Source organism: Physeter macrocephalus, chromosome 11, assembly GCF_002837175.3.
Source record: "Physeter macrocephalus isolate SW-GA chromosome 11, ASM283717v5, whole genome shotgun sequence".
NCBI lineage: Eukaryota > Metazoa > Chordata > Mammalia > Artiodactyla > Physeteridae > Physeter > Physeter macrocephalus.
In genome coordinates, this window is record NC_041224.1 from 103,322,559 (window position 1) to 103,348,399 (window position 25,841).

A 25,841-nucleotide genomic window follows, 5' to 3' on the forward strand; every position below is an offset into this window, starting at 1 on the left:
CATGCCCCCAAAAGATATACGATTAATATCATTTTGAAATCTAAAGCTAGAGGTGAACAAGAGGAGAACACACTAATTCTTACTTTGTAAAATGTACAGGTCCACTCTCATAGTTACCTCAACAATTTTTTTCACTGTGCAGACTCTTCCCGGATTTTTTAATTTAAGGAATAAAGGTAGCATTTACCTCAGAGAACGTAATGGAGCTATCATTTCTTGTAATATCATCAATCTTCTGATTTGGTTACTTACAGGGAGACAAAGGTTGCAAAAGCATTATTGCTAAAAAGAAGAGCACAACGTGGATAATATGAAAATTAACAGGAAGAGCCCATCCCTTAGAAACTCCCTTATATATATTAAAAGGGGATTTACAATGCTAATATTTCCTGTTTGGGGGGGGATTTGTCTTTGAAAGCTTGTGCAACCTCTACAACTGGCGATACAAGAATCTAGGAAACTTACCCCATGTGCAGCTCTTGCCGGAGTTTAGTACAGCAAATGCTGGCTTGCTTTATGACTTCCAGCTCATTAATGTTGAAGATTTTCAGGGAGTTGGAGAATCTGAGCCTAATCCTTACTTTTATCAGGTAAGAAAAAATAGGAAACTTTTAAGTTTATTTTGAATTTTCCTGGCTGAATTACTACCTAAATCAGTATTACTGAACCACTTGGACAAACCATTAAATAAAGCAAAGTTAGATCTCCACCTCACACACAACACACAAATTTCCATTTCAGATGGATTAAAGATATATACACCAAAGAAAAGAATCTTATATAAACATACTAAAAAAGAAGAAAATAATGATGAATATATAATGTTGGGGTAAGAAAGGTCTTTTTAAGCTCATTACCAAAATCAAAAATCATAAAGAAAAATATTGCTTGATTGAGAGCAAAATTTATTTTCAGACTTTAAAAAACAATGGATTGAAGTCTGGATGTGTATAGAACTCTTTAAAATCACTTATAAAAGAATCAACCCCCCAACAGAAAAATGCAATAAGGACTAGAATATGCAATTCACAAAAAAAGATATAGATTTGCAGCAAGTATAAATCACTGGAATATATTTTCACCTCTGTTGGGTTAGGTTTGGGAAACTATATTCATGCAATGCTTGTAGGAAAGTAATTTGGTGAACATATTGTTAGTATGTATTAACAGCAATACTCTCACTTCTAGGAATTTATCCTTAAAAAAATGGACAAATTTGCAAAGACTTATATGCTAAAATGTTCATCACATCTTTTTTTTATTGCAAATTATTTTTGAAAGGGGAAACAACCTAAATGTCTTATCAGTAGGGATTAATTACACTTTTACCTATTCCATATAATACTGAATAGCCACTAAGAGTAACATAATAACTTGGTTTACTGATAGGGAGAATTTTTATGCTATATTAATGAAAAAATCAGCTTGCAAAATGTATCTATAGTATCCCGTTTTGCTTTTTAAGAAGCAAAACATACATATAGAAATATGTACAGATAATCTCTACAAAAAGATCTGGCAGCATATGCACCAAAAGATTTGTTCTTTTATCTATGTTAGCTGATGCTTAGATAAATGTAGTTTGTTATCAATATAGAAAATGGAAAGATTTACACAGTCATGTGACTCTTCCAAAGAACGAGAAAATTTAGATGAAGAGGTAACTGAAGCTGTGTGTCACCAGAATACAAATGATTTTTCTCAAGGTCTTCCTGTAATTTTCCTACTGCCTTTACATGAAATCCAGCTTCTTGTCTTTTTGATTTTCATGTTATGTTTATGTTCTCATTTTATTTTCTTCTCTCATCTGTTACTTTCAATTTAGTCTCTGTTGAACTGGACTGAGCAGCCTTGTGTATGCTTTCTCACTCTCAAGTAGTGTATTTAAGTCTTGGTCTTAAACTCCTTCCCATCCATCTTTACCTAGACCCTCTAAGGTCACAGCAGGCCAGAATGATCAATTTGAGGCCACATCCTCTTCCCATCTGAAGTGGTCTGGTAGAGGTGGCAACCATTAGTAAGAGAACGAACATAATACACACACAAAAAAAACTAAGAAGTATGAAGGAAAAAGGAAAAACATTGTGTAAAAATTGAGAGCCAACTACGGTACTGCTGGATGTATATGTTAGACTGGATTTTCTACTGGCTTCTAAGATAGTTAACCTTGCTTCTTTATGTTAATATTTCTTTCCATAACTATAGTTGCAGTACGCTGTAACAGGATATTATTGATCTGTATTGTGATTGTTGTGGTCCCAGAAATATTAAGCCTTTAAGTTGGTGACTTTTATTTTATGATTGTTCCATGTATTGCAAATATATTGCAAATGTTAAATGGAAGTAATTACCACATACTCTGTTTTTATTTATCATTGTTAATTTAGGATAAGTTATTGCTCAGTTTTATGAGAGGTATTCACTTGTCCAAGATATTAACTGTTCACTTCTTGAGGTGTGATAAATGAACAAATTGTGCTAGTTAACTGTTTTTTCTATAAAGGGAAATAAATGCACAATCTGATTAATGTTTTCATTACAGAATCTTGGAGAGGCAGAATATGTAGTGGCACTTTTTATGTACATGTGCTTACTTGGTTACCCTGCTGACAAGATTAGCATTCTAACAACATATAATGGACAAAAGCATCTTATTCGTGACATCATCAATAGACGATGCGGGAGCAATCCATTGATTGGAAGACCAAATAAGGTAATTTTACAAGTATAATACGTTCTCTTATTCATGTTGTTGGCAAGATGGAAAGATTTATATTTATTATGAGTTATTTATGTTGTTCTACCTTGTCTCTTTGCTATCTCCTTTTAAAATATGTGAGAAAATGAAATAATAGGAACTCTATAAATTATTCTCTGGCAATTCTATCTGACAGTGTTATTGGTTTGCTGTGAACATCTGTCTCAACTATCACGTTGAAGATTTTTGTTGACAGTAATCAGAAATAAATGTTTCTGAAACTTTTTGTTGGTAAAATGATGTCTAATGAAACTATTTATGTCCTTTATAGTAGAAATAGGAATTGTAGCATTTTTAAATTTTGTTTGTTTTACAAAGGTATAATTTGTACTGCTTCTTATTGTGTGTGTGTGTAGGGGGGTGTTTTTTCTTGGGGATAAAGGAAAATCATAAAGTACATTCAGACCTTAGGATTTTTTTTATACTTCTTTATGTGATGTGATGGAGTAATTGCAAATAAAAATGAAGATGCTTGATTTTGTCAATACAGGTTTGAAAAATTAGAAAGAATAACAAAACATAAATATAGTGTTAGTAATGATGCAATTAGGACTTTGGTTGTGAACATAGCTATATAAAAGCTCTTTTACCTTTTCTTGGAAATCATCCACAAGTAAGAGAAAAATGGGAGGAAGAAAAAACAAATTCCATTTTTAGTGAGAGGACATGTGACTAAGATCAAGAAGAAAAAATGGGAAGAGAATTTAGGGGTCCAGTCTTGAAAGTGCCAGTAAAAACACACTTTCTGAAAGTGGTGGCATACTTTGAAGTATAAGAGCCACATCCCTATTATTCAACAACGGATATGGGTATTGGGGTGAGCAGAAGCCTTTCTGGTTCCAGACTGATTCAAAGAAGACTACAGATGAGCTATATTTGAAAAAAATACACCGTCTCTATAGTAACAGTGAAAAAGAGAACCATCTGTTGGTAAAATCACTGAGCCTTTAGAAGAAAGTTCTGCTCACCCTAACCTAACCTCTTGTGCATAGCTAATCTGAGAAACCCGCCTAATCAGTGGTAAAATAGAGGAGAAAAGGAAACTAGCACAAGCTTAATTTATAAATGAGGGAAAGAGCATCTGAACAAACTAATTGACAAGATAACATACTCCAGAAAACATGTTGGCCTAGAACAGATGAAAATTTTGAATGCATATTTGGGTATGAATTTTTAAATACTTAATGAAGTATGCATTTCTGTGAGGGAAGGCTACAAAACAGAAATTGAAGAACCCAGGAAGAGATGAAATGTGAACTGGCAGAAAATAAAACAAAATCAAAGAAATGGAGACAAAATTAAAAGGAATGGGGAGAAACAGGCACTGTAGAACACTCCTTAAGGGATATAGAGAGTGAAAATGAGAAACTAATAACTTTGAAATATAGGAAGTTTAGAAATAGAAGAACCTCAGTGTCTGAATCCTTTTATTTATGAGTAACAGAAAAACTTAAACAATAAGGAAAGTTACTCTCTCTCATAACAAGAAGATGAAAGTAGTGTGGCTCCAGGTTAGGTTACAGTGAGACCCAATGATGTCATGAAAGACCAAGGTTCATTTCATCTTTCTGCTTTGCTGTCCTCAGTCTGTGAGCCCAGTTCTCAGACAAGCTCTCCACATGGGCAAGATGACAACAGAATTTCCAGGTATAATATCCACACATAAGAGCAAAGGACTATATCCAGAATATATGAACTCCTATAAAAGTCATTGTAAAATATAGACAGCCCAATACAGAATTGACAAATGAATTGGACAGCATACAAATGGACAATAAGCACATGAAAAAATGCTTACCATCACTAGTTGTCAGGGAAAATGCAATTAAAACTCCAGTGGTGTACCACTACACATCCAATAGAATGGCTAAAATTATAAAGATTGACAGTATACCAAGTGTTGGCAAGGATGTGGAGCAACTAGAACTCTTTAACTGGAACAGTGCTGGTGAATGTGTGTACAGCGACTTTGGAAAACAGTTTGACAGTTTCTTATAAACACCCACACAGTCCAGCAATTTTACCCCCAGATATTTATCCAAGAGCAATAAAAACATATTTACACAAAAATATTTATACATGAGTATTCATTGCAGCTTTATTCAAAATAGCCCTAAACTAGACACAACCCAAATTCCATGAACAAGGGAATGAATAAACAAATTGTAGTATATTCGTTCAGTGGAATACTATTCACCAGTAAAAAGGTATGAACTTCTAATTTATGATTCCATTTTTATGGAATTCTAGAACTGGCAGCAAAATAATCTATAGTGACAGAAAGCTGATCAGTGGTTGCCTGAGGCTGGGGGATACAGATTTGATGACAAAAGGGACTGAGGTAATGGAAATTTTGATTGTGGTGGTGGTTATTTGGGAGTATATATTGTCAAAATTTATCAAATGGTACATTTAAAATGTTGCCGGGCATCAGATTGGGATATCAGGTATATAATTAGCTGAACAACAGTTCCTGCTTTCATGGCGCTGAGTAGTCTAGTAGGGGGAAGATTGTTAATTCCACAAATATAATAGTTACTTAGGTATCTGCAGAGTTAAGGATGAGTGCTATTAAGTGTGAATAACATAGGGACATAGCCGAATCTGGTTACCATGGTTTATTTCATAGTGTTCATTAACTTGTTCTTTCAATTCCAAGTATATAGTCATGTTCTTTTGCGATTGACTATTTTAAGGATAAGATTTTTATTTCTAGCACTTTATTTAAATGATCTCTCTAGAGTTTTTGCTTTTGAAAATATACCATATTCCCCCTTTTTTTTGTCTCAGGTGACAACCGTTGACAGATTTCAAGGTCAACAGAATGATTATATTCTTCTTTCTCTAGTACGAACCAGGGCAGTGGGCCATCTGAGGTATGTAAGGAAACATTTTCATAATAGTGTTGAACTTTATGCTTTAATTTTGAGCTTCTGTGGCTAAGTAGTTTTAAATTTTATGTTGAAAGTGTAATTAATTGTTATGGCAACTTTTGGTGCTTTTTGTTGGACTGTAGCAGTATCATATTCTTTGTATAGTTAGTTAATCATTGCCATTGCTTCTGAATTTTTTGAATCTTAAATGTTTTAGTAATTTTAACTTTTTTACTCTTCAGGAACAGTCAGAGATAGCATTTAATCATTTTATATATATATATATTTATGTATGTATGTATATATCTCCTATGTCTGTTTGAAACTTAAGGTCAGAAATTAAAGGAGGTAAAGTGGTAAAAAGTCTAAGAGTAAAGTTTTCATTGCACAGGATTTCTCACTTTTCCCTACACAGTCTTTTAGCTTCAGTGTTAGGATAAAGGAACCATTTGTTCTCCCGGGATTAAGAATCGTCAAAATGAACAGTAATATATTTTTATCATTGATTGTGATGTATTTATGTGCTGGAGATTTATGGGAATAATATCTCCTTGTTACAAAGCAGCCATTTAGTTTCATATAAACCTTCATCTCGTATGACTTACTAACAAAACTATAAGGAGAGTTCATTTTATTATTTTATTTGATGGATATAAAAAGAAAATTCTGCAAGCTCTCATAATGTTGTCATTAAGTCAAGATCTATTTGGTGCTTAACCCAGACTGATCAGGTTCCATTAGACCGATAACTTTTACATAAGAGTAAACAAAGATGTAATGTTTCAAGAAATTGTTTCAATAGTATAGCATTCTAAAGTACAGTGTGTTTTTACTTAAGTGTCAAACATGTTTTGGAGGCTAACTTTTCTAAAAAGCGGTTTCATTTCCACATTGAAATTTATAGCTGCTGCTGCATAGGGCATCATGATTTACATAATTAAAATCTCTTACCCAAACTCACAGTATGAATATTTGAATACTGCTTCCTCCCCTTCCCACCTTTTTTCTTACTCTATAGTGCTTTTTTTGTCTTTTTCACATTCCCATGACTTTATTTCTATGCTGTTTTTTACCTGACTTCTGGAAACTTAAAAAAAAATAAAGAGAAAGATGATGATAATAGAATGCTTATAAATGAAGGCTTAAAAAAGAACCTGATTTCATTGTTGTCTTACATATCTAAATTTTCTTTATCCAGATAAATTAGTCTTCTTTGTATTTGCCAAACTTCCCTTTTGGAAGTCTACCTTCTCCTTCGCAGGGTGCTTGTGATGGTGGTAGAGTTATTAAAGCATAGAGGGGAAAAAGTCAGTTGACCTATGATTTACGATTCAGCTATCCAGATAGGTTGGTATCTTAGCTAGAATTTTATCAAACTCCTCATAGAATTTTTTGGTTTGTAGATACAATCTTTCATATCTTTCTTTTTCTAGGAAATAGTAAAATATTTTGTTTTCAAGTTTCAAGAGACCAAGGAAACCTACTTTCTTCCATATTTCTCTTTTTAATAATAGCTTTATTGGGATATAATTCACATACCATACAATTCACCTATTTTAAGTGTACAGTTCAATGATTTTTAGTATATTCATAGTTATGCAGCTATCTTCATGATTTTAGAACATTTTTATCACCCCATCATGATTTTAGAACATTTTTATCATCCTATACCTGTCAGCAGTTACTCCCCTCCCCTCTCCCCTAAGCCCTTGGCAACCACTATTCTACTATACGTCTATAGATTTGCCTATTCTGGACACTTCATATAAATGAAATCACTTAGCATAATGTGTTCAAGATTCATCCATGTTGTAGGCACGTGTCAGTACTTCATTACTTTTAATTGCTAAATAATATTTCATTATTTTTTGTGTGAATTTTTTACTTTTTATTTATCCATTCATCAGTTGGTGGACACTTAGGTTGTTTCTACTTTTTGGCTATTAGGACTAATGCTGTTGTGAACATTCATGTGCAAGTTTTGTGTGGAAGTATGTTTTCCTTTCTCTTGGGTGTAGACCTTGGAGTGGAATTGCTGGGTCATATAGTAACTCTATGTTTAACCCTTTAAGAAACTGCTAAGCCATTTTCCCAAGTGCCTGCCTTTCTTCTTTTACCCACATCTTTTTTTCATCCAGGATAGACTAATCAGGTGATTGTTTAGGAGCCAGGCTATTCAGCGTCAGTTCCAGAGACCTGTTTTAGGACTCTGTGGAGCTGTTTAGAAGCTAGAGTAGTGAGACATTTCTGGTTCCTTTTCCAACATTCATTGTTCTTGTCCCTACTGACTTGAATAGCCCAGCTACAAATAGAAATGCTTATGACTTGTTCAGAGCAAAGCAGTGAAACTGTAACTTTCCTGTGTTGTCTCCTTGTAGGGGCTCTATCAGAGCGATAGCTTGTTGTTTAACGGTGCTGTTTCTGTCCAGCCATCTTCTGGGGACTGTGAAAGAAGGTGGTAGTTCTCATTGCCCTGGTTTCAAGATACAGCTCCAAGGAACCCTGGCTTTTCATGCTGCCACCCTTTACTTTTTTTGCCTGGTAGTTTGTTACGTTTATAGTGTTTGGTCATTCATTTAACAGATGTTCTCAGATCCTTCTATTATTTGGCAATGAGATGGGTTCTTGATATATAGTAGTAAATCTAACATTCGTTATCTCTGTCCCCATGGAGCTTCGAATCCAGTGGAGGAGACATTAAACATGTCCTTGGAAAATACCTACATTTGATTCTGCAGAAGATTTTAGTCTAACTCTCCTCATGTACAGTGGAGATCGAACTTAGTAGAGCCACTTAACTGTCCTACAGTACTAAGGACTGGAGGGAAAAGTTCCTCAGAGGAACAGGTTCATTGTCACTGCTCTGCCTAGAGATAGAGCCTTCTGAATGAGAAAGGGAGAACTGAATATCATAATACAGGGATTAGCATGAAAACAACGGCTTAGATCACCTCCTTCCACCATGCCCTCCCCACCTTTTTCCCTGACAACATTGTTTTAACAGTGTTTTTATTAAGTTTATAATACTTAGGTGAGACCTCATGCTAAGTATTTCCAGCATTGTACATCCAGTTACTAGTTTTGGAACCAGCCACCCATAGCGTGACCCCTCGGGCTTCTAAGGGATGTGGAGGAAGTAAAAACAATTCGGCCTGCAGTGACCTAGAAGGTGACATTTCCTTCATGAATCCAGGGTGTCACAAATGTAGAAATTCCTCAAAGCTACTGCAAATGGGTATGCTTTCTCCTCATACCTAAATGAACTTCTCTTAGTTTGGGTTGCTGGGAGGCGGGGATACCCCCTCAACATAACTGCTATTATATACGATGTTGCACAGTCCCTCCTGATAAGAGAAACTAGATCCTTATCAAGGCCATAAAACACAATAGAAAATGAGGCTGAATTAGAGATATTCCCCAAATATCTTGCATTATGCAGAGACAAAGAAAAGCCATTTGATTAATATTCCAATTCCCGATTCTCTGTCTGGTTATTTTATGATCTTTGTAACATTTGATCTCTGTAACACTCTTAACACTTTCTTTCAGGAGTTAGGGATGACTGTACCAGATTTTATTATTATTCATGAAAGTCTTCTCTTTTGTAGAGTACTTGCAAATTTAAACATCTAAGAGCATCTCAAGAAAACAAGCTGTCCTCTGTATTTGAAACCAAAACTATATTTTCTTACTAAAACATATTCTAAGTAATAGTGAAGTGAAATTAAACTTACATAGCCACTCTTTTATAATTTTTTTTTTCTTTTTACACATAGCCACTCTTTTGTAATTTTTTTTTTCTTTTTTACATGGTCCTTGTTGGTTATCTGTTTTAAATATAGCAGTGTGTACATGTCAATCCCAAACTCTCAATCTATCCCTCCCCACCCCACTTCCCCCCTGGTAACCATAAGTTCATTCTCTAAGTCTGTTTCTGTTTTGTAAATAAGTTCATTTGATTCAAGTAAATTCAGATAAAATTTTAAGAACATATTCTTTCTGAAAGATAAAGAAAACTGCCATCGTTCATCAGATAGCCAGCTACATGTATAGCTGGATCATGCATTTTGGCATTTTTATTACTGTTTATGTGAACACTGAGACCTGTTATAGTCCAGCCATTGGGCGTAGGTACTAGAGTAAATGCGTGAATAAGAGATGGTATTGTTATATCACTCCTCATACTGTATTTGTTTGTATTTGTAATTATTATTATAAATAAATATAAAACAGTATGATAAGAGTTATCTAGGAAGTAAAATTTGACCCATTAACCTTGACAGAGCGTGGGAATTTGGTAGGTGAAATGGAGTAAGGGCCGGTTTGAATCGACTCAATGGTGGTGATACAGTAAATTGGTAATTGACAACTGAACTATATCGTAATACTAGTATAGCAACTTACACCTTTTTAATCAGTCATTGGTTATTTTGTGATTCTCCCCACCCTCTCCCCGCAAAAAAAACATAGAAGTTGGTAATAAAGGATTAACTTCTTACTTGGTTAACTAGTTACACAGCATTGATTAACTTAATGTTTATTCTGTTAAGTTTTTAAGAAGCTTAACTCTTTATTGCCACAGCTGAACAGGAATATTTAGTGGAATATGTTTTAAAAATAAAAGGCTGCATAAATATGTTACTAATCTTGATATGTTTTAATTCATTCTATTTGTTTCTCAAAGGGATGTCCGTCGCTTAGTGGTAGCCATGTCTAGAGCCAGACTTGGACTTTATATCTTCGCCAGAGTATCCCTCTTCCAGAACTGTTTTGAACTAACTCCAGCTTTCAGCCAGCTCACAGCCCGCCCACTTCATTTGCATATAATTCCAACAGAACCTTTCCCAACCAGTAGAAAGGTAAGCCTACAGGTGACCACATTATCAAAGAGCATCATCACATAAATCATCTGAACACTGGTTTAGAGTGCTTCTTACGCTAAGAAACTGAATTAAGATTTTCTATGTAAAAATAATAACACCAGCTGACATTTACTGAGTACTCACCACATATCAGGCAACTTCTCTGATCCAGTTTCCAACATATGGAAAATGGGGTAAATAAGAAAACCTATTGAACAGGTTACTAATAGGAAATAATGTATGTCAGAGCTAATAGCCTGATACATGGTGGGTACTCAATAAATGTTACATTACATACATTATCTTATTTCATCTCAGTAACAGCCCTGTTCAATAGGTTTTCTTATTAACCTCACTTTCCATATGTTGGAAACTGTGGATCCGAGAAGTTAAGTAGTTAAGCCACACATCTGAGTAGATGGAGAGTCCAAGATTTAAAAACCCAGGCAGCCTGACTCCAGAGTCCATGTTAATAATCATCATACTATACTGCATCTCTTCAGCTTTGTAAGGAGAACTTAACTAATTACTTGATAACAGAGTAATAACTGGTTTAGCTCTTGGAGAACCCTCAAGAAGCTTGCATTCTGGGGCAAGGTGTCAGGGAACAGCACAAACACTTAACTCAGAGAAGTGCCACTCTCTCCTCATCCCTGCTACCCATCTCCTATCTCCCCTTCTTTCTTCCCTTTCCCACCCTCAGCTCCCAGAGCTAACATTATCTCTTCAGTTTCTGGCTTAGCCTTACTTGTGCACAAAGGAGCAGGTAACTTTATTTTCTTACGTTTTCTTTCTTACATGAAGGTCAGCATGCTATGGACTTTTGGGCTTTGTGTTTTTAATTTAATGAAATGCCTTGGAAGTCCATTGAATTTTAAATAAAACTGTCTTAAATGTTCACAGTATATTTCTTTTCCCCACCTCTCTTTTTATTATTTTTTAAAACATTTTTAAAAATTTTTTTTATTTTTTCATTTTTTGGCCGCACTGTGTGGCTTGCAGGATCTTAGTTCCCTGACCAGGGATTGAACCCAGGCCCTCGGCAATGAGAGCATGGAGTCCTAACTACTGGGCTGCCAGAGAATTCCCCCCACCCCTCTTTAAAAAAAATAAATAAATTCTGTGGGTTTTGTAATAATGTTAAGAACTTTTTTAATTGTGTTTTTTTTTTCCTTTAAATAAAAGAAATGCTGCTGTGGAGGAATAGAAGGGAAAGGATGGAACGATACAGTGGGGTGGGGCCATGTGCAGCCTTGAGTGCCAGGCTCTGAGGTCTGGACACAGTCCTGTAGCTATGTGGTTCTCAATCTTTTGTGGACTGATTATTAAACAGGCACACAGCTGATGAGAGGTCTGGGGCAGAGGCTAGGTATCTTCAGGTTTAACACACTCTCCAGGTGCTTCCTAGCCAAGGGCTGCAGACACACCTGGAGGCAATACCAAGGAACAGAAGGTTTGGAAAGCAGTGCTCTAGGCAGTACCATGGACTCAAGCCCTGGGGGCTGAGGGCTGGGAGCATCTCCGCATCCTCTGCTCAGAAGACAGTGTGAAGGGTGAGGAGGACTGAGCAGCCCTGAGTCTCAGGAGAGGCTGCTCCCAGGAAAGCCACCAGAAAATATGCAAATACAAACAAACAGAAAGACTTCCATGCTTTAAAGGCAATATTCCATAGTTGTAACAGCATGGCAGTCTTTGCACACAGAAGTTGTGACCGTTACAGAAAGTGACCACCGTCCAAAGAACACCTGCTTATGTGCAATACCACTGTCCTGCTTAATTCTGAGAAATGCTGTTTAATGTACTAAATATTTCTTACTTTATGTGCTTCAAATAATTTGTCACTTTAAGGTAAAATCCTTTTTCTTGATATGTTTTTTACCTCTATGATTTTCTGAATTGTACAGTAAGAAAGAATGAGACTTTACAAAAATTTTACAATTGACTTTTAATAGGAAAGTTCTTAATCTTTATCTCAGATGGTTTAGAAGAAGTGCATATTTTCTGTTTTCTTCATTTGCTTTACCACTTTACCTACACCGATAGAGTGGTGTTTCTCAGGTTGTTGTCAGAAGCTACTGCATGAGAATCACCTGTTCTCCCTCAGACCTACTGAATCGAAATCACTGGGGGCTACAGCCCAGGCCTCTGTTATTTAACTTTCCCCACATGGTTCTGATGGGTACTACAAAGTTTACACCTTAGACTACTATTTGCCAACATTTTTGACCATACACTTTATTAGTAAAGAAAAAAAAATCTTGCCGGAATTCACTGGCGATCCAGTGGTTAGGACTTCACGCTTCCACAGCAGGGGGCACAGGTTTGATCCCTGGTTGGGGAACTAAAATCCCACAAGCAGCATGGCATGGCCGAAAAAAGAAAACTGGCAAATATTAACCCTCATGACTAACAGTCTATATATTAAGTAATAATAAATGATAGCTTCTTATTTTTTAGAAAAACATAAATGGGAAGAATAATTTTAATATTTTCTTTGTGAATAGCCTTGAGACTTGCCTTTGGAGCATATGTGGTATTGGAGACCACTACTTTAGACCATGTTTATTTTATTTTTTTTCTATTCAAATGATTGCTTATTTCTTATGAATTCTTCTACATTAGTTAGTAGACCAAAACTCATGTTTTACTTACCAACTTGAAATTATATTAAAAGCTAGTGACTCTCAGCTCTGTCCTCATCTCTACCTTTTCTAAATTTAAATTGAAACACTTCTCTTCATGAAATCCTTATTCGACTCTAACACTTACATCTTAATGTCCTCTTGCTGTTCTTATTTCCTCCAAACCCTAATAGTCAAATAGTGTTCATACATAAGATGGAGACACGGGCTTCTGGTGAAGTGTTAGCTTTCAGTGTCTTTCACTCTATACTTAACTTTCTTTTTCTTTTTTTTTTAAATTTATTTTATTGATGTATAGTTGATTTACAATGCTGTGTTAGTTTCTGCTGTATAGGAAAGTGATTGAGCTATACAAATATACACTCTTTTTCATACTCTTTTCCATTATGGTTTATCACAGGATATTGAATATAGCTCCCTGTGCTGTACAGTAGGACCTTGTTGTTTATCCATTCTATACATAATAGTTTGCATCTGCTAATCCGAAACTCCCAATCCATACCTCCCTTACCCACCACCCGCCTTGGCAACCACAAGTCTGTTCTCTATGTCTCTGAGTCTGTTTCTGTCTCATAGATAAGTTCATTTGTGTCATATTTTAGATTCCACATATAAGTGATTATACTTAACTTTCTTTTTGCCGTCTTCTAGAATGGAGAGAGACCATCTCATGAAGTACAGATAATAAAGAATATGCCCCAGATGGCAAACTTTGTATACAACATGTATATGCATTTGATACAGACCACACATCATTATCATCAGGTAAGTTTTCTCAAAATTGACTCTTATTTTTCTTGCTGTAGAATCTGTTGCCGAATAAGTATTTATTTATTTATTTATTTATTTTTTGTGGTACGCGGGGCTCTCACTGTTGTGGCCTCTCCCGTTGTGGAGCACAGGCTCCAGACGCACAGGCTCAGTGGCCATGGCTCACAGGCCCAGCTGCTCCACGGCATGTGGGATCTTCCCGCACCAGGGCACGAACCCGTGTCCCCTGCATCGGCAGCCGGATTCTCAACCACTGCGCCACTAGGGAAGCCCCAAATAAATCTTTAACGTACTTGATTCCTTGTGGGAAACCAGCTAAACCAAAGTAGATTACTATTCATATAATATCCATATTTTAAAAACATCTTTTGTAGATATAATTTGGCATACAATAAATTCCACATATCTAAAGTATACAATTTGATATGTTCTGATATTTGTATATATCCGTGAAACCATCACCATAATCGAGAAGATGATCATATCTATTATCCCCAAAAGTTTTCCATGTACACCTTGATAATCCCTCTCGTCCCTCACCAGTTCCTTTTCCTCCTTCTCTGGGAAACCAGGGATCTACTTTATGTCACAATAGATTAGTCTCCATTTTTTAGACATTTATGTAAATAGACTCATACAGCATGTACTCTTTTTTCCTACTTTTATTCAGCATTATTTTGATATTCATTTATGTTTCAGAATGTATCAGTAGTCCTTTTCCTTTTATTGCTGAATAAGTAATCCATTATACAGATTACCAAGTTTACCCATTCATCCACTGATGGACATTTGGGTTTCCAATTTTGGCTACTACAAATAAAGCTACTATGAACGTTCTCCTACAAGTCTTTGTACTTTCTCTTGGGTAAATTTCTAGGAGTGGAATGGTTGGATAGTATGGTAAGTATGTATTCAACTTCTTTTAAGAAACTGCCCACCTGTCTTAAAAAGTGGTTGTACCATTTTATATTCCCACCAGCAATGTATGAAAGCTCACACACACTTACTACGTTTGGTCTTTTTATTTTAGCATTCCATTAGGTGTGTAGTGGTCTCGTTGTGGTTTTAATTGGCACTTCTCTAATAACAATTGATGCTTAACATCTTTTCATGTGGTTATTTACCATCTGCATATCTTTGAGGATGTGTCTGTTTAGGTCCCTCACTCACTTTTTTGGGTTGTATTATTATTGAGTTTTGAGAGTTTTAAAATTTATTCTGACTACAAGTTCCTCCTCAAATGTTTGTTTTACTAATATTTTCTCCTAGTCTGTGACTTGTTTTTTCATTTTTAAGTGTCTTTCAAAAAACAACAGTTTTAAATTTTGACAAAGTCACAGTGTATCAAGTTGTTCTTTTGTGATTCATGCTTTTTATGTTCTAAAAGAACTTAGCCGGACCCAAAATTACAGGGGTTTTTTCCCTAATGTTTTCTTCTAGAAGTTTTATAGTTTAATTTTCTATTTAGAGGTATGGTACATTGTGGGTTAATTTTTTTTATATGGTGCAAGGTAAGGTTGCATTTTACTCATTTGCATGTGGATATCCAGTTGTTTCAGCACCATTTCCTGAAAAGGCTATTTTTTCCCCCTGTTGACTTGCCTTGTCATTTTTTTTTTTTTTTTTGAGATTAAAAAAGCCGTTTTTCAAATTGAGATATAATTGACATATAATTTTATATTAGTTTCAGGTGTATAAAATAATGATTTGCTATTTCTGTATATTGCAAAACAATCACCACAATAAATCTGATTAACATCCTTCACCACACAGAGTTACACATTTTTTTTTTCTTATGTTGAGAACTTTTAGGATCTCACCTTGTTGTCTTAGTAGAAAAATCAATTGGCCATGTATGTGAGAGTCTACTTATGGGCTTTCTATTCTGTTCTGTTGATCTTTGCATCTTTCCTTTTTGCCTTTACTACACTACCTTTATTAGAGTTTCTTTATCATAAATCTTGAAATTAGATAATGTGAGTCCTTCAGTTTTGTTATTTTTCAAAATGGTTTTGGCTTTGCTTTTCTGTATAAATTTTAGAATCAGCTTGTCTATTTCAACTCCCAGAAAAAGCAGGTTGAGGTTTTGATTAGGATTTTGGAGTATTACTGCTTAGGATCAATTTGGGGAAATTAACATCTTAACAATATTGAGTCTTCTTTCCATGAATATGATATCTCTCTCCACTTCTTTAGGTCTTCTTTGAATTCTCTCCTCAGTGTTTGGCAGTTTTCAGCATACAGGCTTTATACATATGTTGTTAGTTTTATTGCTAAGTGTTTCATATTTTGTGCTGCCATTGTGAGTACTACTTTAAAATTTTTTCAGTTTCCAACAAGAGAAACAGTTCCTGAAGAGAGAAGCCCAGCTTTAGCTCCAGACTGCCATGGGCTGAAAGGGAAGCCAGGCATATAGAGCTGCTCCAGTGTTCTGGTTAAGTGGGACAGAAGCCTTGTGCCCTGCTGCTCTCTCCTTGCCGTGGCCTTGTCTCAAGGCTTGGTTCCTTCTCACCCTTCACATGGCTCCTTGATGGAAGTTGGTCCTTTCTTGAGTTGGTGTGGCAGTCAGTCCTAATCAGCCACTGGTTTTCCAGAGTGTTACAGTAAATTCCTTTGCTAAAAAATTTAATAGCTTTTGATATTGTTTTTCTCCCTGAGGATGTAATATATGATCTCATCATTATTATCTGATATCTAGGCAGGCATATTCCATGGAGTCAGTAAAACTTAGGCCATTATCATCAGAGTTGTTACATCTGTAATATAAAATGGCCAGCAGTGTTTTGGAGAATTCTAGAGTGACAGTATCAGTTAGGAAGGTAATGTTAATGTGAGAACTTAACTTTATAAGCCAGTGTCTTTTTATTTGGATTCATTGATGTCTTCTCTCTCTCTCTCTTTCTTTTTTTTTTTTTTTTTTTTTTCTTTAGACTTTATTACAGCTACCACCTGCTATGGTAGAAGAAGGTGAAGAAGTTCCAAGTCAGGAAACAGAATTGGAAACAGAAGAAGAGGCCACGCCTGCTCAAGCTGACATTGTACCTAGTCTAACAGATGCCAGCTTCAGTCAAGAAACCTCAGCCTCTCAGACTGAGACCATCCCCAGTCACACAGGAGCCAGTTCCAGTTCAGAGGCCGTCCCTCCTGAATCCGAGATCACTGCTACTGTGGCAGAACCTGTAGCTGTACCAGCGGAGAATAACACCCCTCAAGATGCCACATCTGCCCCCAGAGAAACCAAGTAGCCAAACTGTAGCCCTTCTTAGGGAGGACATTTCATTTATAAAGTCTAGGTAAAGTTACCTTTTGTATTTTACATACGCTTCTGCCATTTTAATGGCCCTAATTAATATTCAGTCCTTATTTTTGTTAGCTGATCTCAATGTTTGTCTTCTTGTATATATGAAAAAAGAATGTGTGTGGACAGCTCCAATTTTATTTGTTCAGTCAGAAGAGTAAATAACCATTCCTTTGATATTTTGATTATTAAATAACTATATCTTTAATCATACCTACATTAAAAGAATTTTCTACAGACTAATAGTTCACATTTTTAGTGAACTTCTCTAAAGAAAAGGACAAAATATCCTGGAATTAACTACAAATGACTTCAAGCAAGTGTCCAAATTGGGGAGGAAATCATTTATTCTACCATAATGTAAGATGCTCAAGTCATGTTTCTTTGTATCCCTCCTTTCTTTGCTGTCTTCCTTGATGGAAAGGCATCAACACCATAGGATATAAGTTGCTCCGATCCATTAAAGAAGACATGCATTTCCTTCCCCCAAATCTCAGAATGTGTAAAATCACCTAGAATGTCTCTTTATTTTGGGGGCCACTCCAGGCCTAATGAATCAGAATCTCAGGGTTAGAGCCTAGGAACCTGCATTTTTATTTTTGCAGGTGTTACACAATTAATGTTTGAGTTGCTGGCCAAATGATATCAGATAAGGCTGGTGAGCCTGGGCCAAGGTTTGTCATTCATCTAAGCAAGAAGGATCTGGCAGATCCATTTGGGCAGGAACAAAGGTCCAGGGTCCGGGCAGTGAAAATCAGTGAACTTAATTAATTCCTGTATTCAGGATGGATTTCTTCCGATGCAGAGCTTCTGAGTTTTCTGCCCTGTTTTGTTCTCTTGATAGATAACCAGCCATAAGGAGACCTTAAGGTAAAATGTGTTCCAGATTTGGGAAGTCATGTCATCTGTACTAGGACCTTTTGCTACTCAGGTGTGGCCTGCAAATCAGCAGCATCAGTGCTGCATTGAAATTTGTTAGAAATGCAAAAATTTGGGCTCTACCCCAGATCTGTTAAATCTCAATCTGCATTACAGCAGAGTCCCCACATGATTCATATGCGCTTTGTAGTTTTAGAAGCGCTGTACTGAGATTACTGTGCTGTCCGCACATGAATGAGAGGTAGAATGGTGATCCTGCGATGGTAGAGTTTACAGTGAGTATGACTGTTTTCTGACAATGGACCTCTGCTTATAAGGTCCCTGGGCATGGTGACCAGAGAAGAGCTGAATATGTGTATGTGGGCAGGGTGAACTTGCCCACTAGTTCTCTTCCCCATTCCCACATCTGCTAGAGTGGCTAAGGGGAGCATTCCCCCAAATCTAGTGCATCTACCTTTAGGCTTGACCGTGTCCAACGAACTTTTGAAGAATTAAGCAAGAATTGCACACTGCCAGTGACAAGACCAGTGCTTCTCATCTTGATATTTTGAAGCAATGATGAATTCATAAGGAAATTAAACCCAGAAAGTCAAGTCAGTGATATTTTTGAGTGACTAATGTTTGCTTAAGTTTACCAGTCCGTGGTGGGTATAATTTAGACTCCTGTCTTACAGTGCTTCTTGCAGCATCAACAATTGTGTTGGGTGGGGAAGGGGAAGATGAAAGTTGATGGGATAATAAGGGGAGTGAAATGCCAAGGAAACGAACGTAGGAAACCTAGGTCTGTTTGTTATCAGAGTTAGGATGGAGCCAAATGGTCTGTTACATAATTTCTCTGAGTATAAGAATTTGAAAGCAGGTGTTATGGGCATCTGTATGAGGACTCGCACTCAGAATTATTTTCATTTGTGAATATATAGTATAAGGCTAAGCAAGAGGGGAGGAAGCTTTACCATATTACTGTCTTTCCTGGAAAAGATTGATTTTTCCCTCTACCCTTTAGAGGAAATGAATCATGATACCTGCAACCAAAGTAAGCAAAACTGTTGTGCTGCTTTCTCCTTAAGTAAACCATTTTCCTAACACTGTATATCACTCTGTCTGGCTGGGTGACTGAACTTCTTTCTCTGCTGCTTGATTTTCTATCACACTAAAAAGAAAATTTTAACTGGAAGATGAATAATTCCTTTGCCTTTGTCAAATTAAGAAAGGGATGATGAAAGTGGGACTTGCATTATTTTAAATTGTTTATTCACTGGAAAGGCCAGTGAACTGCAGTTGACTACAGAATTGTGGAATTTTTAAAGGAACTTAAGAGATCTTTTCTAATCTTAAACAATGAGGAAACTGAATCAGATGGTCTTAACCAGGGTGGCAACTGTGGGAGACCGGGGTAGAATCCAATCTATAGTCCAGGGCAGTTTTGTGCCTTTTTTTTAAATCAACCACACATGAGTAATTGCTTCATAAATTCAAAATTTTTCTATTTAATTTGGGATTACTACAGACACAGGTATTCTAGCCAGGTGACCATTTCAGATTAGTGTTCCCATTGCTCTCATCCTGTTTTTCATATCTGAATATGTCATGATTTTGGAGTTTATTTTTAAAAGCAAACCAAAAAGACACATGCCAAGTGAAAGAGCATGAAATGAAGCAATTCAAGTATTTAGACTTTTTTTCACAAAATGCTGAGTTAAGAAAGTACATTACCAGCAGTTGAGAATAAATAGCTCTATTGATTTGGGCAAATGAATGAGATCTAAATATTACCAGGTCTCCTGAAGTTAGTGCTATGATAAAAGTTGATATTTTGCTAGATACTGAGAGAAATGGTATAAATGGGCCATTTGTGCTCCTATAAAAAACGAGGTTTTTATGATCAGGGGACAACATGATATTGTAAAACAGACTTTGGACTCATCCAGACCTGACTCAAATTTTACGTAATTTGCTCATCAGCATTTGGTTTGACCTTGACAAGTGTTATAACCTCTCTAAGTCACAGTTTTATCTACAAAATGGGGGAAAGATCTGTTTGTTTGTTAATGGGGTAATGTTTGTGAAAACATCTGGCACCTGGGTGCTCGGTAAATACCAGTCCCACCCTCTGCATTTTCCCCCAAATCTTTGAGACAGTGTAGGATATTGCCAGCCAGTCCTCTGACTTGAGTGCGTAGCTATGCCCCTATCCAGGGAGCATGGAGGAGGATTAAGAAGGGAACGCGTGGTGGCAGTTGACCTTTGAAGATCAAGGGTCAAATTTACTGATTGGAAACCTCGAAATCAGCCCATGGCAGCATTGAGGATGGTCTCTGCTGAAATTAAAATTTCTAGCAGAACAGCATACCCAGATGGAGATAGTAGGTACCATTGTGCTTGGGATATATTGGTAATATCAATTCTGTATCCTGTACTCCCCCACCCCAAGATCATCTATATTATTGCACTTACCTAGCTTGAATGTGCTTTTTCCTTTTTATCTTGTACTCACGTGGTATTTTAGAGATGTTTCTTCAATTGAAATGAGATAAAAAAGATTTTTAAAAACACGCTGACCCTTTTGCATGCGCCAGAAGAGCAGTTAAAAACAAGCAGTGCCTTGCTTCCTGTGAAAAATGCTTGGCAGTTAGCCTTTGTAATTATGAAGCAATCATGTTAATAGATGTTTAAGAATAATACAACTGGAGCTGTACAGAGCCAAGGATGGAAATGAGCACATGAGACCATTTTTTCTTTATCCATTGCTATTCTTCAGTTCCCGAGAAGGGGTTTTAATTCAGCGGTAGCCAGAAGCTTTGGACACTTTTTTTCTTCATAGGGACAATCCTGAGCTCAGTCCCCTAGAGCATGACTCAGAATGCAGCACAGTTACTGCTGACTGCCAGCTTTATTGCCAGCTCTACCTTTTGGCCTACACTTATTTCATTAGCTACTTAAACTTTTGCACTTACATACAAAAGACGGCCAATCCCAGTATTTCTCAACATATGTTACAAAACCACCCGTCTTCAAAACTACTTTGAGAAACATGTTCCATGGTCAAATAAGTTTGAGGAACACAATTAATTATCATTCCCCATTTGCAGAATAACAATGCATTGTTAGCTAATTAAAGGTTCTTTCCTGCAGGAAAAAATCATGTTAACTTTGTTTAATCTAGCATTTGATTATCCCAAGCTTATTTGACCATAGAACTCTTTCTTTCTTTTTCTTTTTCTTTTTTTTTTTAAATAAGACATTCTAGAGAACTAGTTCCTCAGAACAGTTTGGGAGCCAATATTTTTACATTAGCAAGTGAACTTTGATTCCCCCTTAGAAAATTGAGGGGATAAGAATATACCAGCCCCAATATGCTACTTTGTCCTAAGGATTATTTTGAGCTGAAGGCAGTTGAGAAACAGCAGATACAGGAAGTATTCTCTGTCCTTGTGCTTCTGCCTAAAAGCAGGGCATAAATTTCCCTTTGTAAAGATGACATAAATTTGCATTTGTAAAGGTGTCCCCTCTCTCCTGTACCAGGAAGAAGACAACAACCCTTATCACCGGACACAGAGATGATGCTGTGAAATGAGTCTGCATAAACAAACCTTACTAAAATGACCCTTATCTTCCATTAATTTCCCCATGTATTTACTTTCCCACAATCTACCACCCCTAAAAGCCCAAACTCCCCCCCTTTTTTTTTTGCCTATTTACTTCTCCATAATTTATTGTCCTTTGTTAAAATGGTATATAAGCTTCAAAGCCTAACAGCTTTGGGGGGGAATTTTTACTTTTCTGTGTAGCCCCCTGGAAGTAAAGTTAAAAACATCAATTAAATTTGCATGCTATTTCTCCTATTAATTTGTCTTTTGACAGTTTAATTCACAGGCCCCAGGTACAGACCTAAGAAGGTAAAGTCTTCCCTCCCCTACAAAAATAAGACTTTAATACATTGTTTTTCCATTAAGTAACCAGAGGCTAAAGTAACACAGCTGAAGAAGAATGTAGAGGTGAAGTGATTTGGACAAAGTGTCATAGTGTAATTTGTTGCGTGTCACATGGTATTAATAGCAACATCCTGAAAATACAAATGAATAAAAGTTTGATCAATGTACCATGACATTCGTTCGTGTGAGCCTTCTAAGAAAAGGTCACTGAGCATTCTCTGTTTACATTTTAATTTTAGAGTCCAGGATTTCACACTAACCTTTTCTCATTTCTTACTGTGCAGTAAAAGAACAGTCCGTATTTCCAGTGTGTCTTCTCAGTTCTCTAAATGTTTGTTTTCTTTAAAAGTCTGTTTCAAAAAGGAAAAAGATTTAGCATGGTAAATAGGGGTGGACAAGAAATAATAGAAGAAAATTTAGGTAAATATGAAGAAAATTTCCTTAAAGAAGAATGTAAGATGAAGGACCCCAAAAGTTACCTTGCATAGGACATGTTGAATTCTCTCTTGGTTGATCCCCAGAGATAATGGTCCCCACCATCCTCTTTCTCTCTGTCTTTGACTTACATCGTACATTCACCCAACACTCTTCTTGCAGTAAATCTAAGTGCAAGAACCTCAATGGTAGCTGCTTCTCCTTGGGAGATACCTTGTTTAATATAAATGCCTCTTTTAGAAACTGATTTTATTGACCTTTTTAAAAAAGTCAAGAGTTCTTGATAGGAAGTGGTCATATAAAATATCTTTTTCTACTCATTCATTGGTTCATTTTGAGGGGAGTTTTCTTCTGGTTTTTAATTCAGTTATTTACAGTAAATGTGGTTACTGTATTATGGTATTTTCATTACCCATTTTCTTCTAGTAGCACTTTCCAGTGCTGATTTCTTCTAATCCCAGACTTCCCCAAGAATAGTAGTGGAACAAGAATAGAGCTAGTTAATTTGCATTTTATTTTGCTGGTTGACTACTTTCCACAGAAGTGAATTGAATTAAAAATGGTAAAAAGTTGGAAGATGTCTTTGAAACTATCTAATTCTTGTGCATTCATAGACTGAGTACCTACTCTATGTCAGGCAACAATGCCATAGTTCATAGGTGAGAATACTGAGGCATTGGGTGGTTTGCCTAGGACACTATGGTTAGTTGAACTGGGACCAGAACCACCATCTGACATTCAGGCAAATTCCTTACCTTGCTGTTCTTTAAACTTATTTGCTTGAAACAAATCAAAGTAGAAGGAGCAACACTTAATATTTCACAGATGAGTAAGGCAAGCCTACTAAAGAATTCCTCTCAGGCTTAGAATACCAGAGAGAAGACCAGGTTGCCAAAATCAGGATAGGAAATAAGAGGTCTATGAAAAAATATGCTTTAATGTTACAGTGTTTATACTTACAGGTGAAAGCCAAATTAATACTTGTTTTGGATTGAAAAAGGTATGAGAAACATATAATGGGGAGGGGCTATAGTAAGTAGTATTTAAGTGCCAAAATGTAAATTATCCTAATGCTGTTTTAGTTTTAGGCAAAGTCAGTAACAGGTTAAATAACAGTTTTAAAAGAATGTAATACATGATAAGGGAAAAGTTAGAATTTACCAAGACCTGTACTTTAAATTACCGTTATAGGCAAACCTCAGAGATATTGTGGGTTCATTCCAGACCACTGCAATAAATTGAATATCACAATAAAGAGAGTCACACTAATTTTTCAGCTTCCCGGTACCTATAAAAGTTATTTTTATACTATACTGTAGTCTATTAAGTATGCTAAATAGTATTATGTCTAAAAAAGCATACATACCTTAATTTTAAAATATTTTATTGCAAAAAAATAATGCTAACCATCATCTGAGCCTTCAGCGAGTCATAATCTTCTTGCAGTAATAAGATGCAGGGTCACAGATCACCATAATAAATATAACAATAATGAAAAAGTTTGAAATATTGTAAGAATTACCAAAATGTGACACAGAGACACAAAGTGAGGAAGTGCCGATGGGGAAGTGGCGCTGATAGACTTACTTGACACAAGGCTGCTTCAAACCTTCAATTTGTTAAAAACATAGTATCTACAAAACGCAATAAAGTGAAGTGCAATAAAATGAGGAATGCCTGGTTCAGCCTTCCAGTTTAACTCTACCTGCCGCAAACCCAGCGTTAGCACATTTGGGAGCTGAAAAGAACATCTGTGTGAGCTAAAGTTCCCAGGAGCAAACGTCTGTTTCTAAAACAACTCAAAGCAAGATGCTCTTATGCAATTACAGAAATCAGTTGTGGTTTTTTAGAGGTCGCCATTGGAATTCTTGGTCTAGTTGGGCTCATTAAATGAATGGGCTCCTCTGAGCAAGTAGAGAATGTGTTTCCTCTGCAGAAATAGAGTCGTAGCTTTGGTGAAAAGAGTCATGAATGTCAACTGTCATTGACACTTGAGAAATTAAATTGGTCAAGTGGTTCTCTTAAATTGACATGGTGCTATGAATATGGGGCATGGGTAGTTTGGCCTGCTTTTGAGCTACGTAAAAATGGAATCATACAAAGTGTACTTTTTTTTGTCTGCCTTCTCAAATAGATTGTAATGACATGAGGTAGGGATCAAGATTAGCTGAGCACTATTTATTAGATCATTCTTTCCCTCAACACACTATACTGTAATCTTTGTTGTAAATCAAGTAATTGTATATGTGTGGGTCTGTTTCTGGAATTGTGCCATTGGTATATTTTTCTTTTCTTGTGCCAACATTTAACTGTTTTAATTACTGTAGCTTTACATTAAACCTTGACATCTGGTTGTGTATTCTCCCTTAGCTATATTCTTCAAGATATTGGCCACTCTTAATCTGTGTATACACTTTAGAATCATCCTGTCAATTCTAAAAAAAAGCGAAAAAAACTTGCTTGGATTCTTATTGGGATTGTATTGATTCTGTAGATCAATTTGGAGGAAAATTGATGTCTTTATCATTTTGGAATATGGTGTTTCTTTCCATTTACTTAAGCCTTCTTTAATCTCAATAATGTTTTGTAGTTTTCTAGATAAAGGTTTTGGCCATCTTTTGTTAAATTTATTCGTATTTGAATTTTTATGCTACTATAAATGGTACTTTTAAAACTACATTTTATTATGTTTTGTCATTATTTGTTACTGGTATATAGAAATACAGTATCTTTCTTGTATGTTGCCCTGGTATGTAGCAATCTTGTTAAATTCACTTATTATAGTATGACAGTAGATTATTTTGGGTTATCTACATACATAATTATGTCATCTGTGAATAATGGTAGTTTTATTTCTTCTTTGATCATTATACTTCTTATTTCCTTTTTAATCTCTGTGCCTTTTACTTCCCTTTTCTGCTTATTGGCTTATTGAAGAACTCCAGTACAGGTTGAATGGAGGCAATCAAAATGAGTATCTTTGTTTCCTCCCCATCTTAGGGACAAAGCTTTTAATATTTCACCTATTGCTATAGGTCTTTGTGACACCCTGTATCAGATTTTAAGAGTTTCCGTCTATGCCTAGTTTGCCAAGTGTTGTTGTTGTCATTGTTTTTAACATGAATGGATGTTGAAATCTCACAAATACTTTTTCAGTGTATCCTCAACATGATTATATGCTTTTTCTCCTTTATTCTGTTAATGTGGTGAATTGCATTGGTTTATTTTTCAACCTTTTTTATTCTTTTTTAATTTAGTTTTGGCTGCGTTGGGTCTTCGTTGCTGCGTGCGGGCTTTCTCTAGTTGTGGCGAGCGGCGGCTGCTCTTCGTCGTGGTGCGCAGGCTTCTCATTGCGGTGGCTTCTCTTGTTGTGGAGCACAGGCTCTAGGCA

At 36.1% G+C, this 25,841-nt stretch overlaps 1 protein-coding gene across 3 annotated transcripts in view; it reads left to right on the forward strand.

Annotated features, from left to right (window-relative positions):
• The window catches only part of AQR (aquarius intron-binding spliceosomal factor), a 110,518-nt gene extending 84,904 nt beyond the window's left edge, over positions 1-25,614 (forward strand). Inside the window, exons 30-37 of one of the 3 annotated variants that reach the window (XR_003681840.2) lie at positions 419-590; positions 2,543-2,713; positions 5,549-5,634; positions 10,316-10,490; positions 13,787-13,900; positions 16,837-17,199; positions 19,087-19,116; positions 21,606-25,614. Coding sequence is in view for 2 of the 3 variants with exons in the window: in XM_024118476.2 (XP_023974244.1) it covers positions 419-590; positions 2,543-2,713; positions 5,549-5,634; positions 10,316-10,490; positions 13,787-13,900; positions 16,837-17,151 (1,033 nt within the window). In the remaining variant the exon portion in view is untranslated. Of the gene's footprint in view, positions 1-418; positions 591-2,542; positions 2,714-5,548; positions 5,635-10,315; positions 10,491-13,786; positions 13,901-16,836; positions 17,329-19,086; positions 19,117-21,605 lie in introns of those variants that run through there. The other 2 variants (XM_024118476.2, XM_024118475.3) reach the window with 2 other exon arrangements.
• Positions 25,615-25,841: the final 227 nt, after the last annotated feature.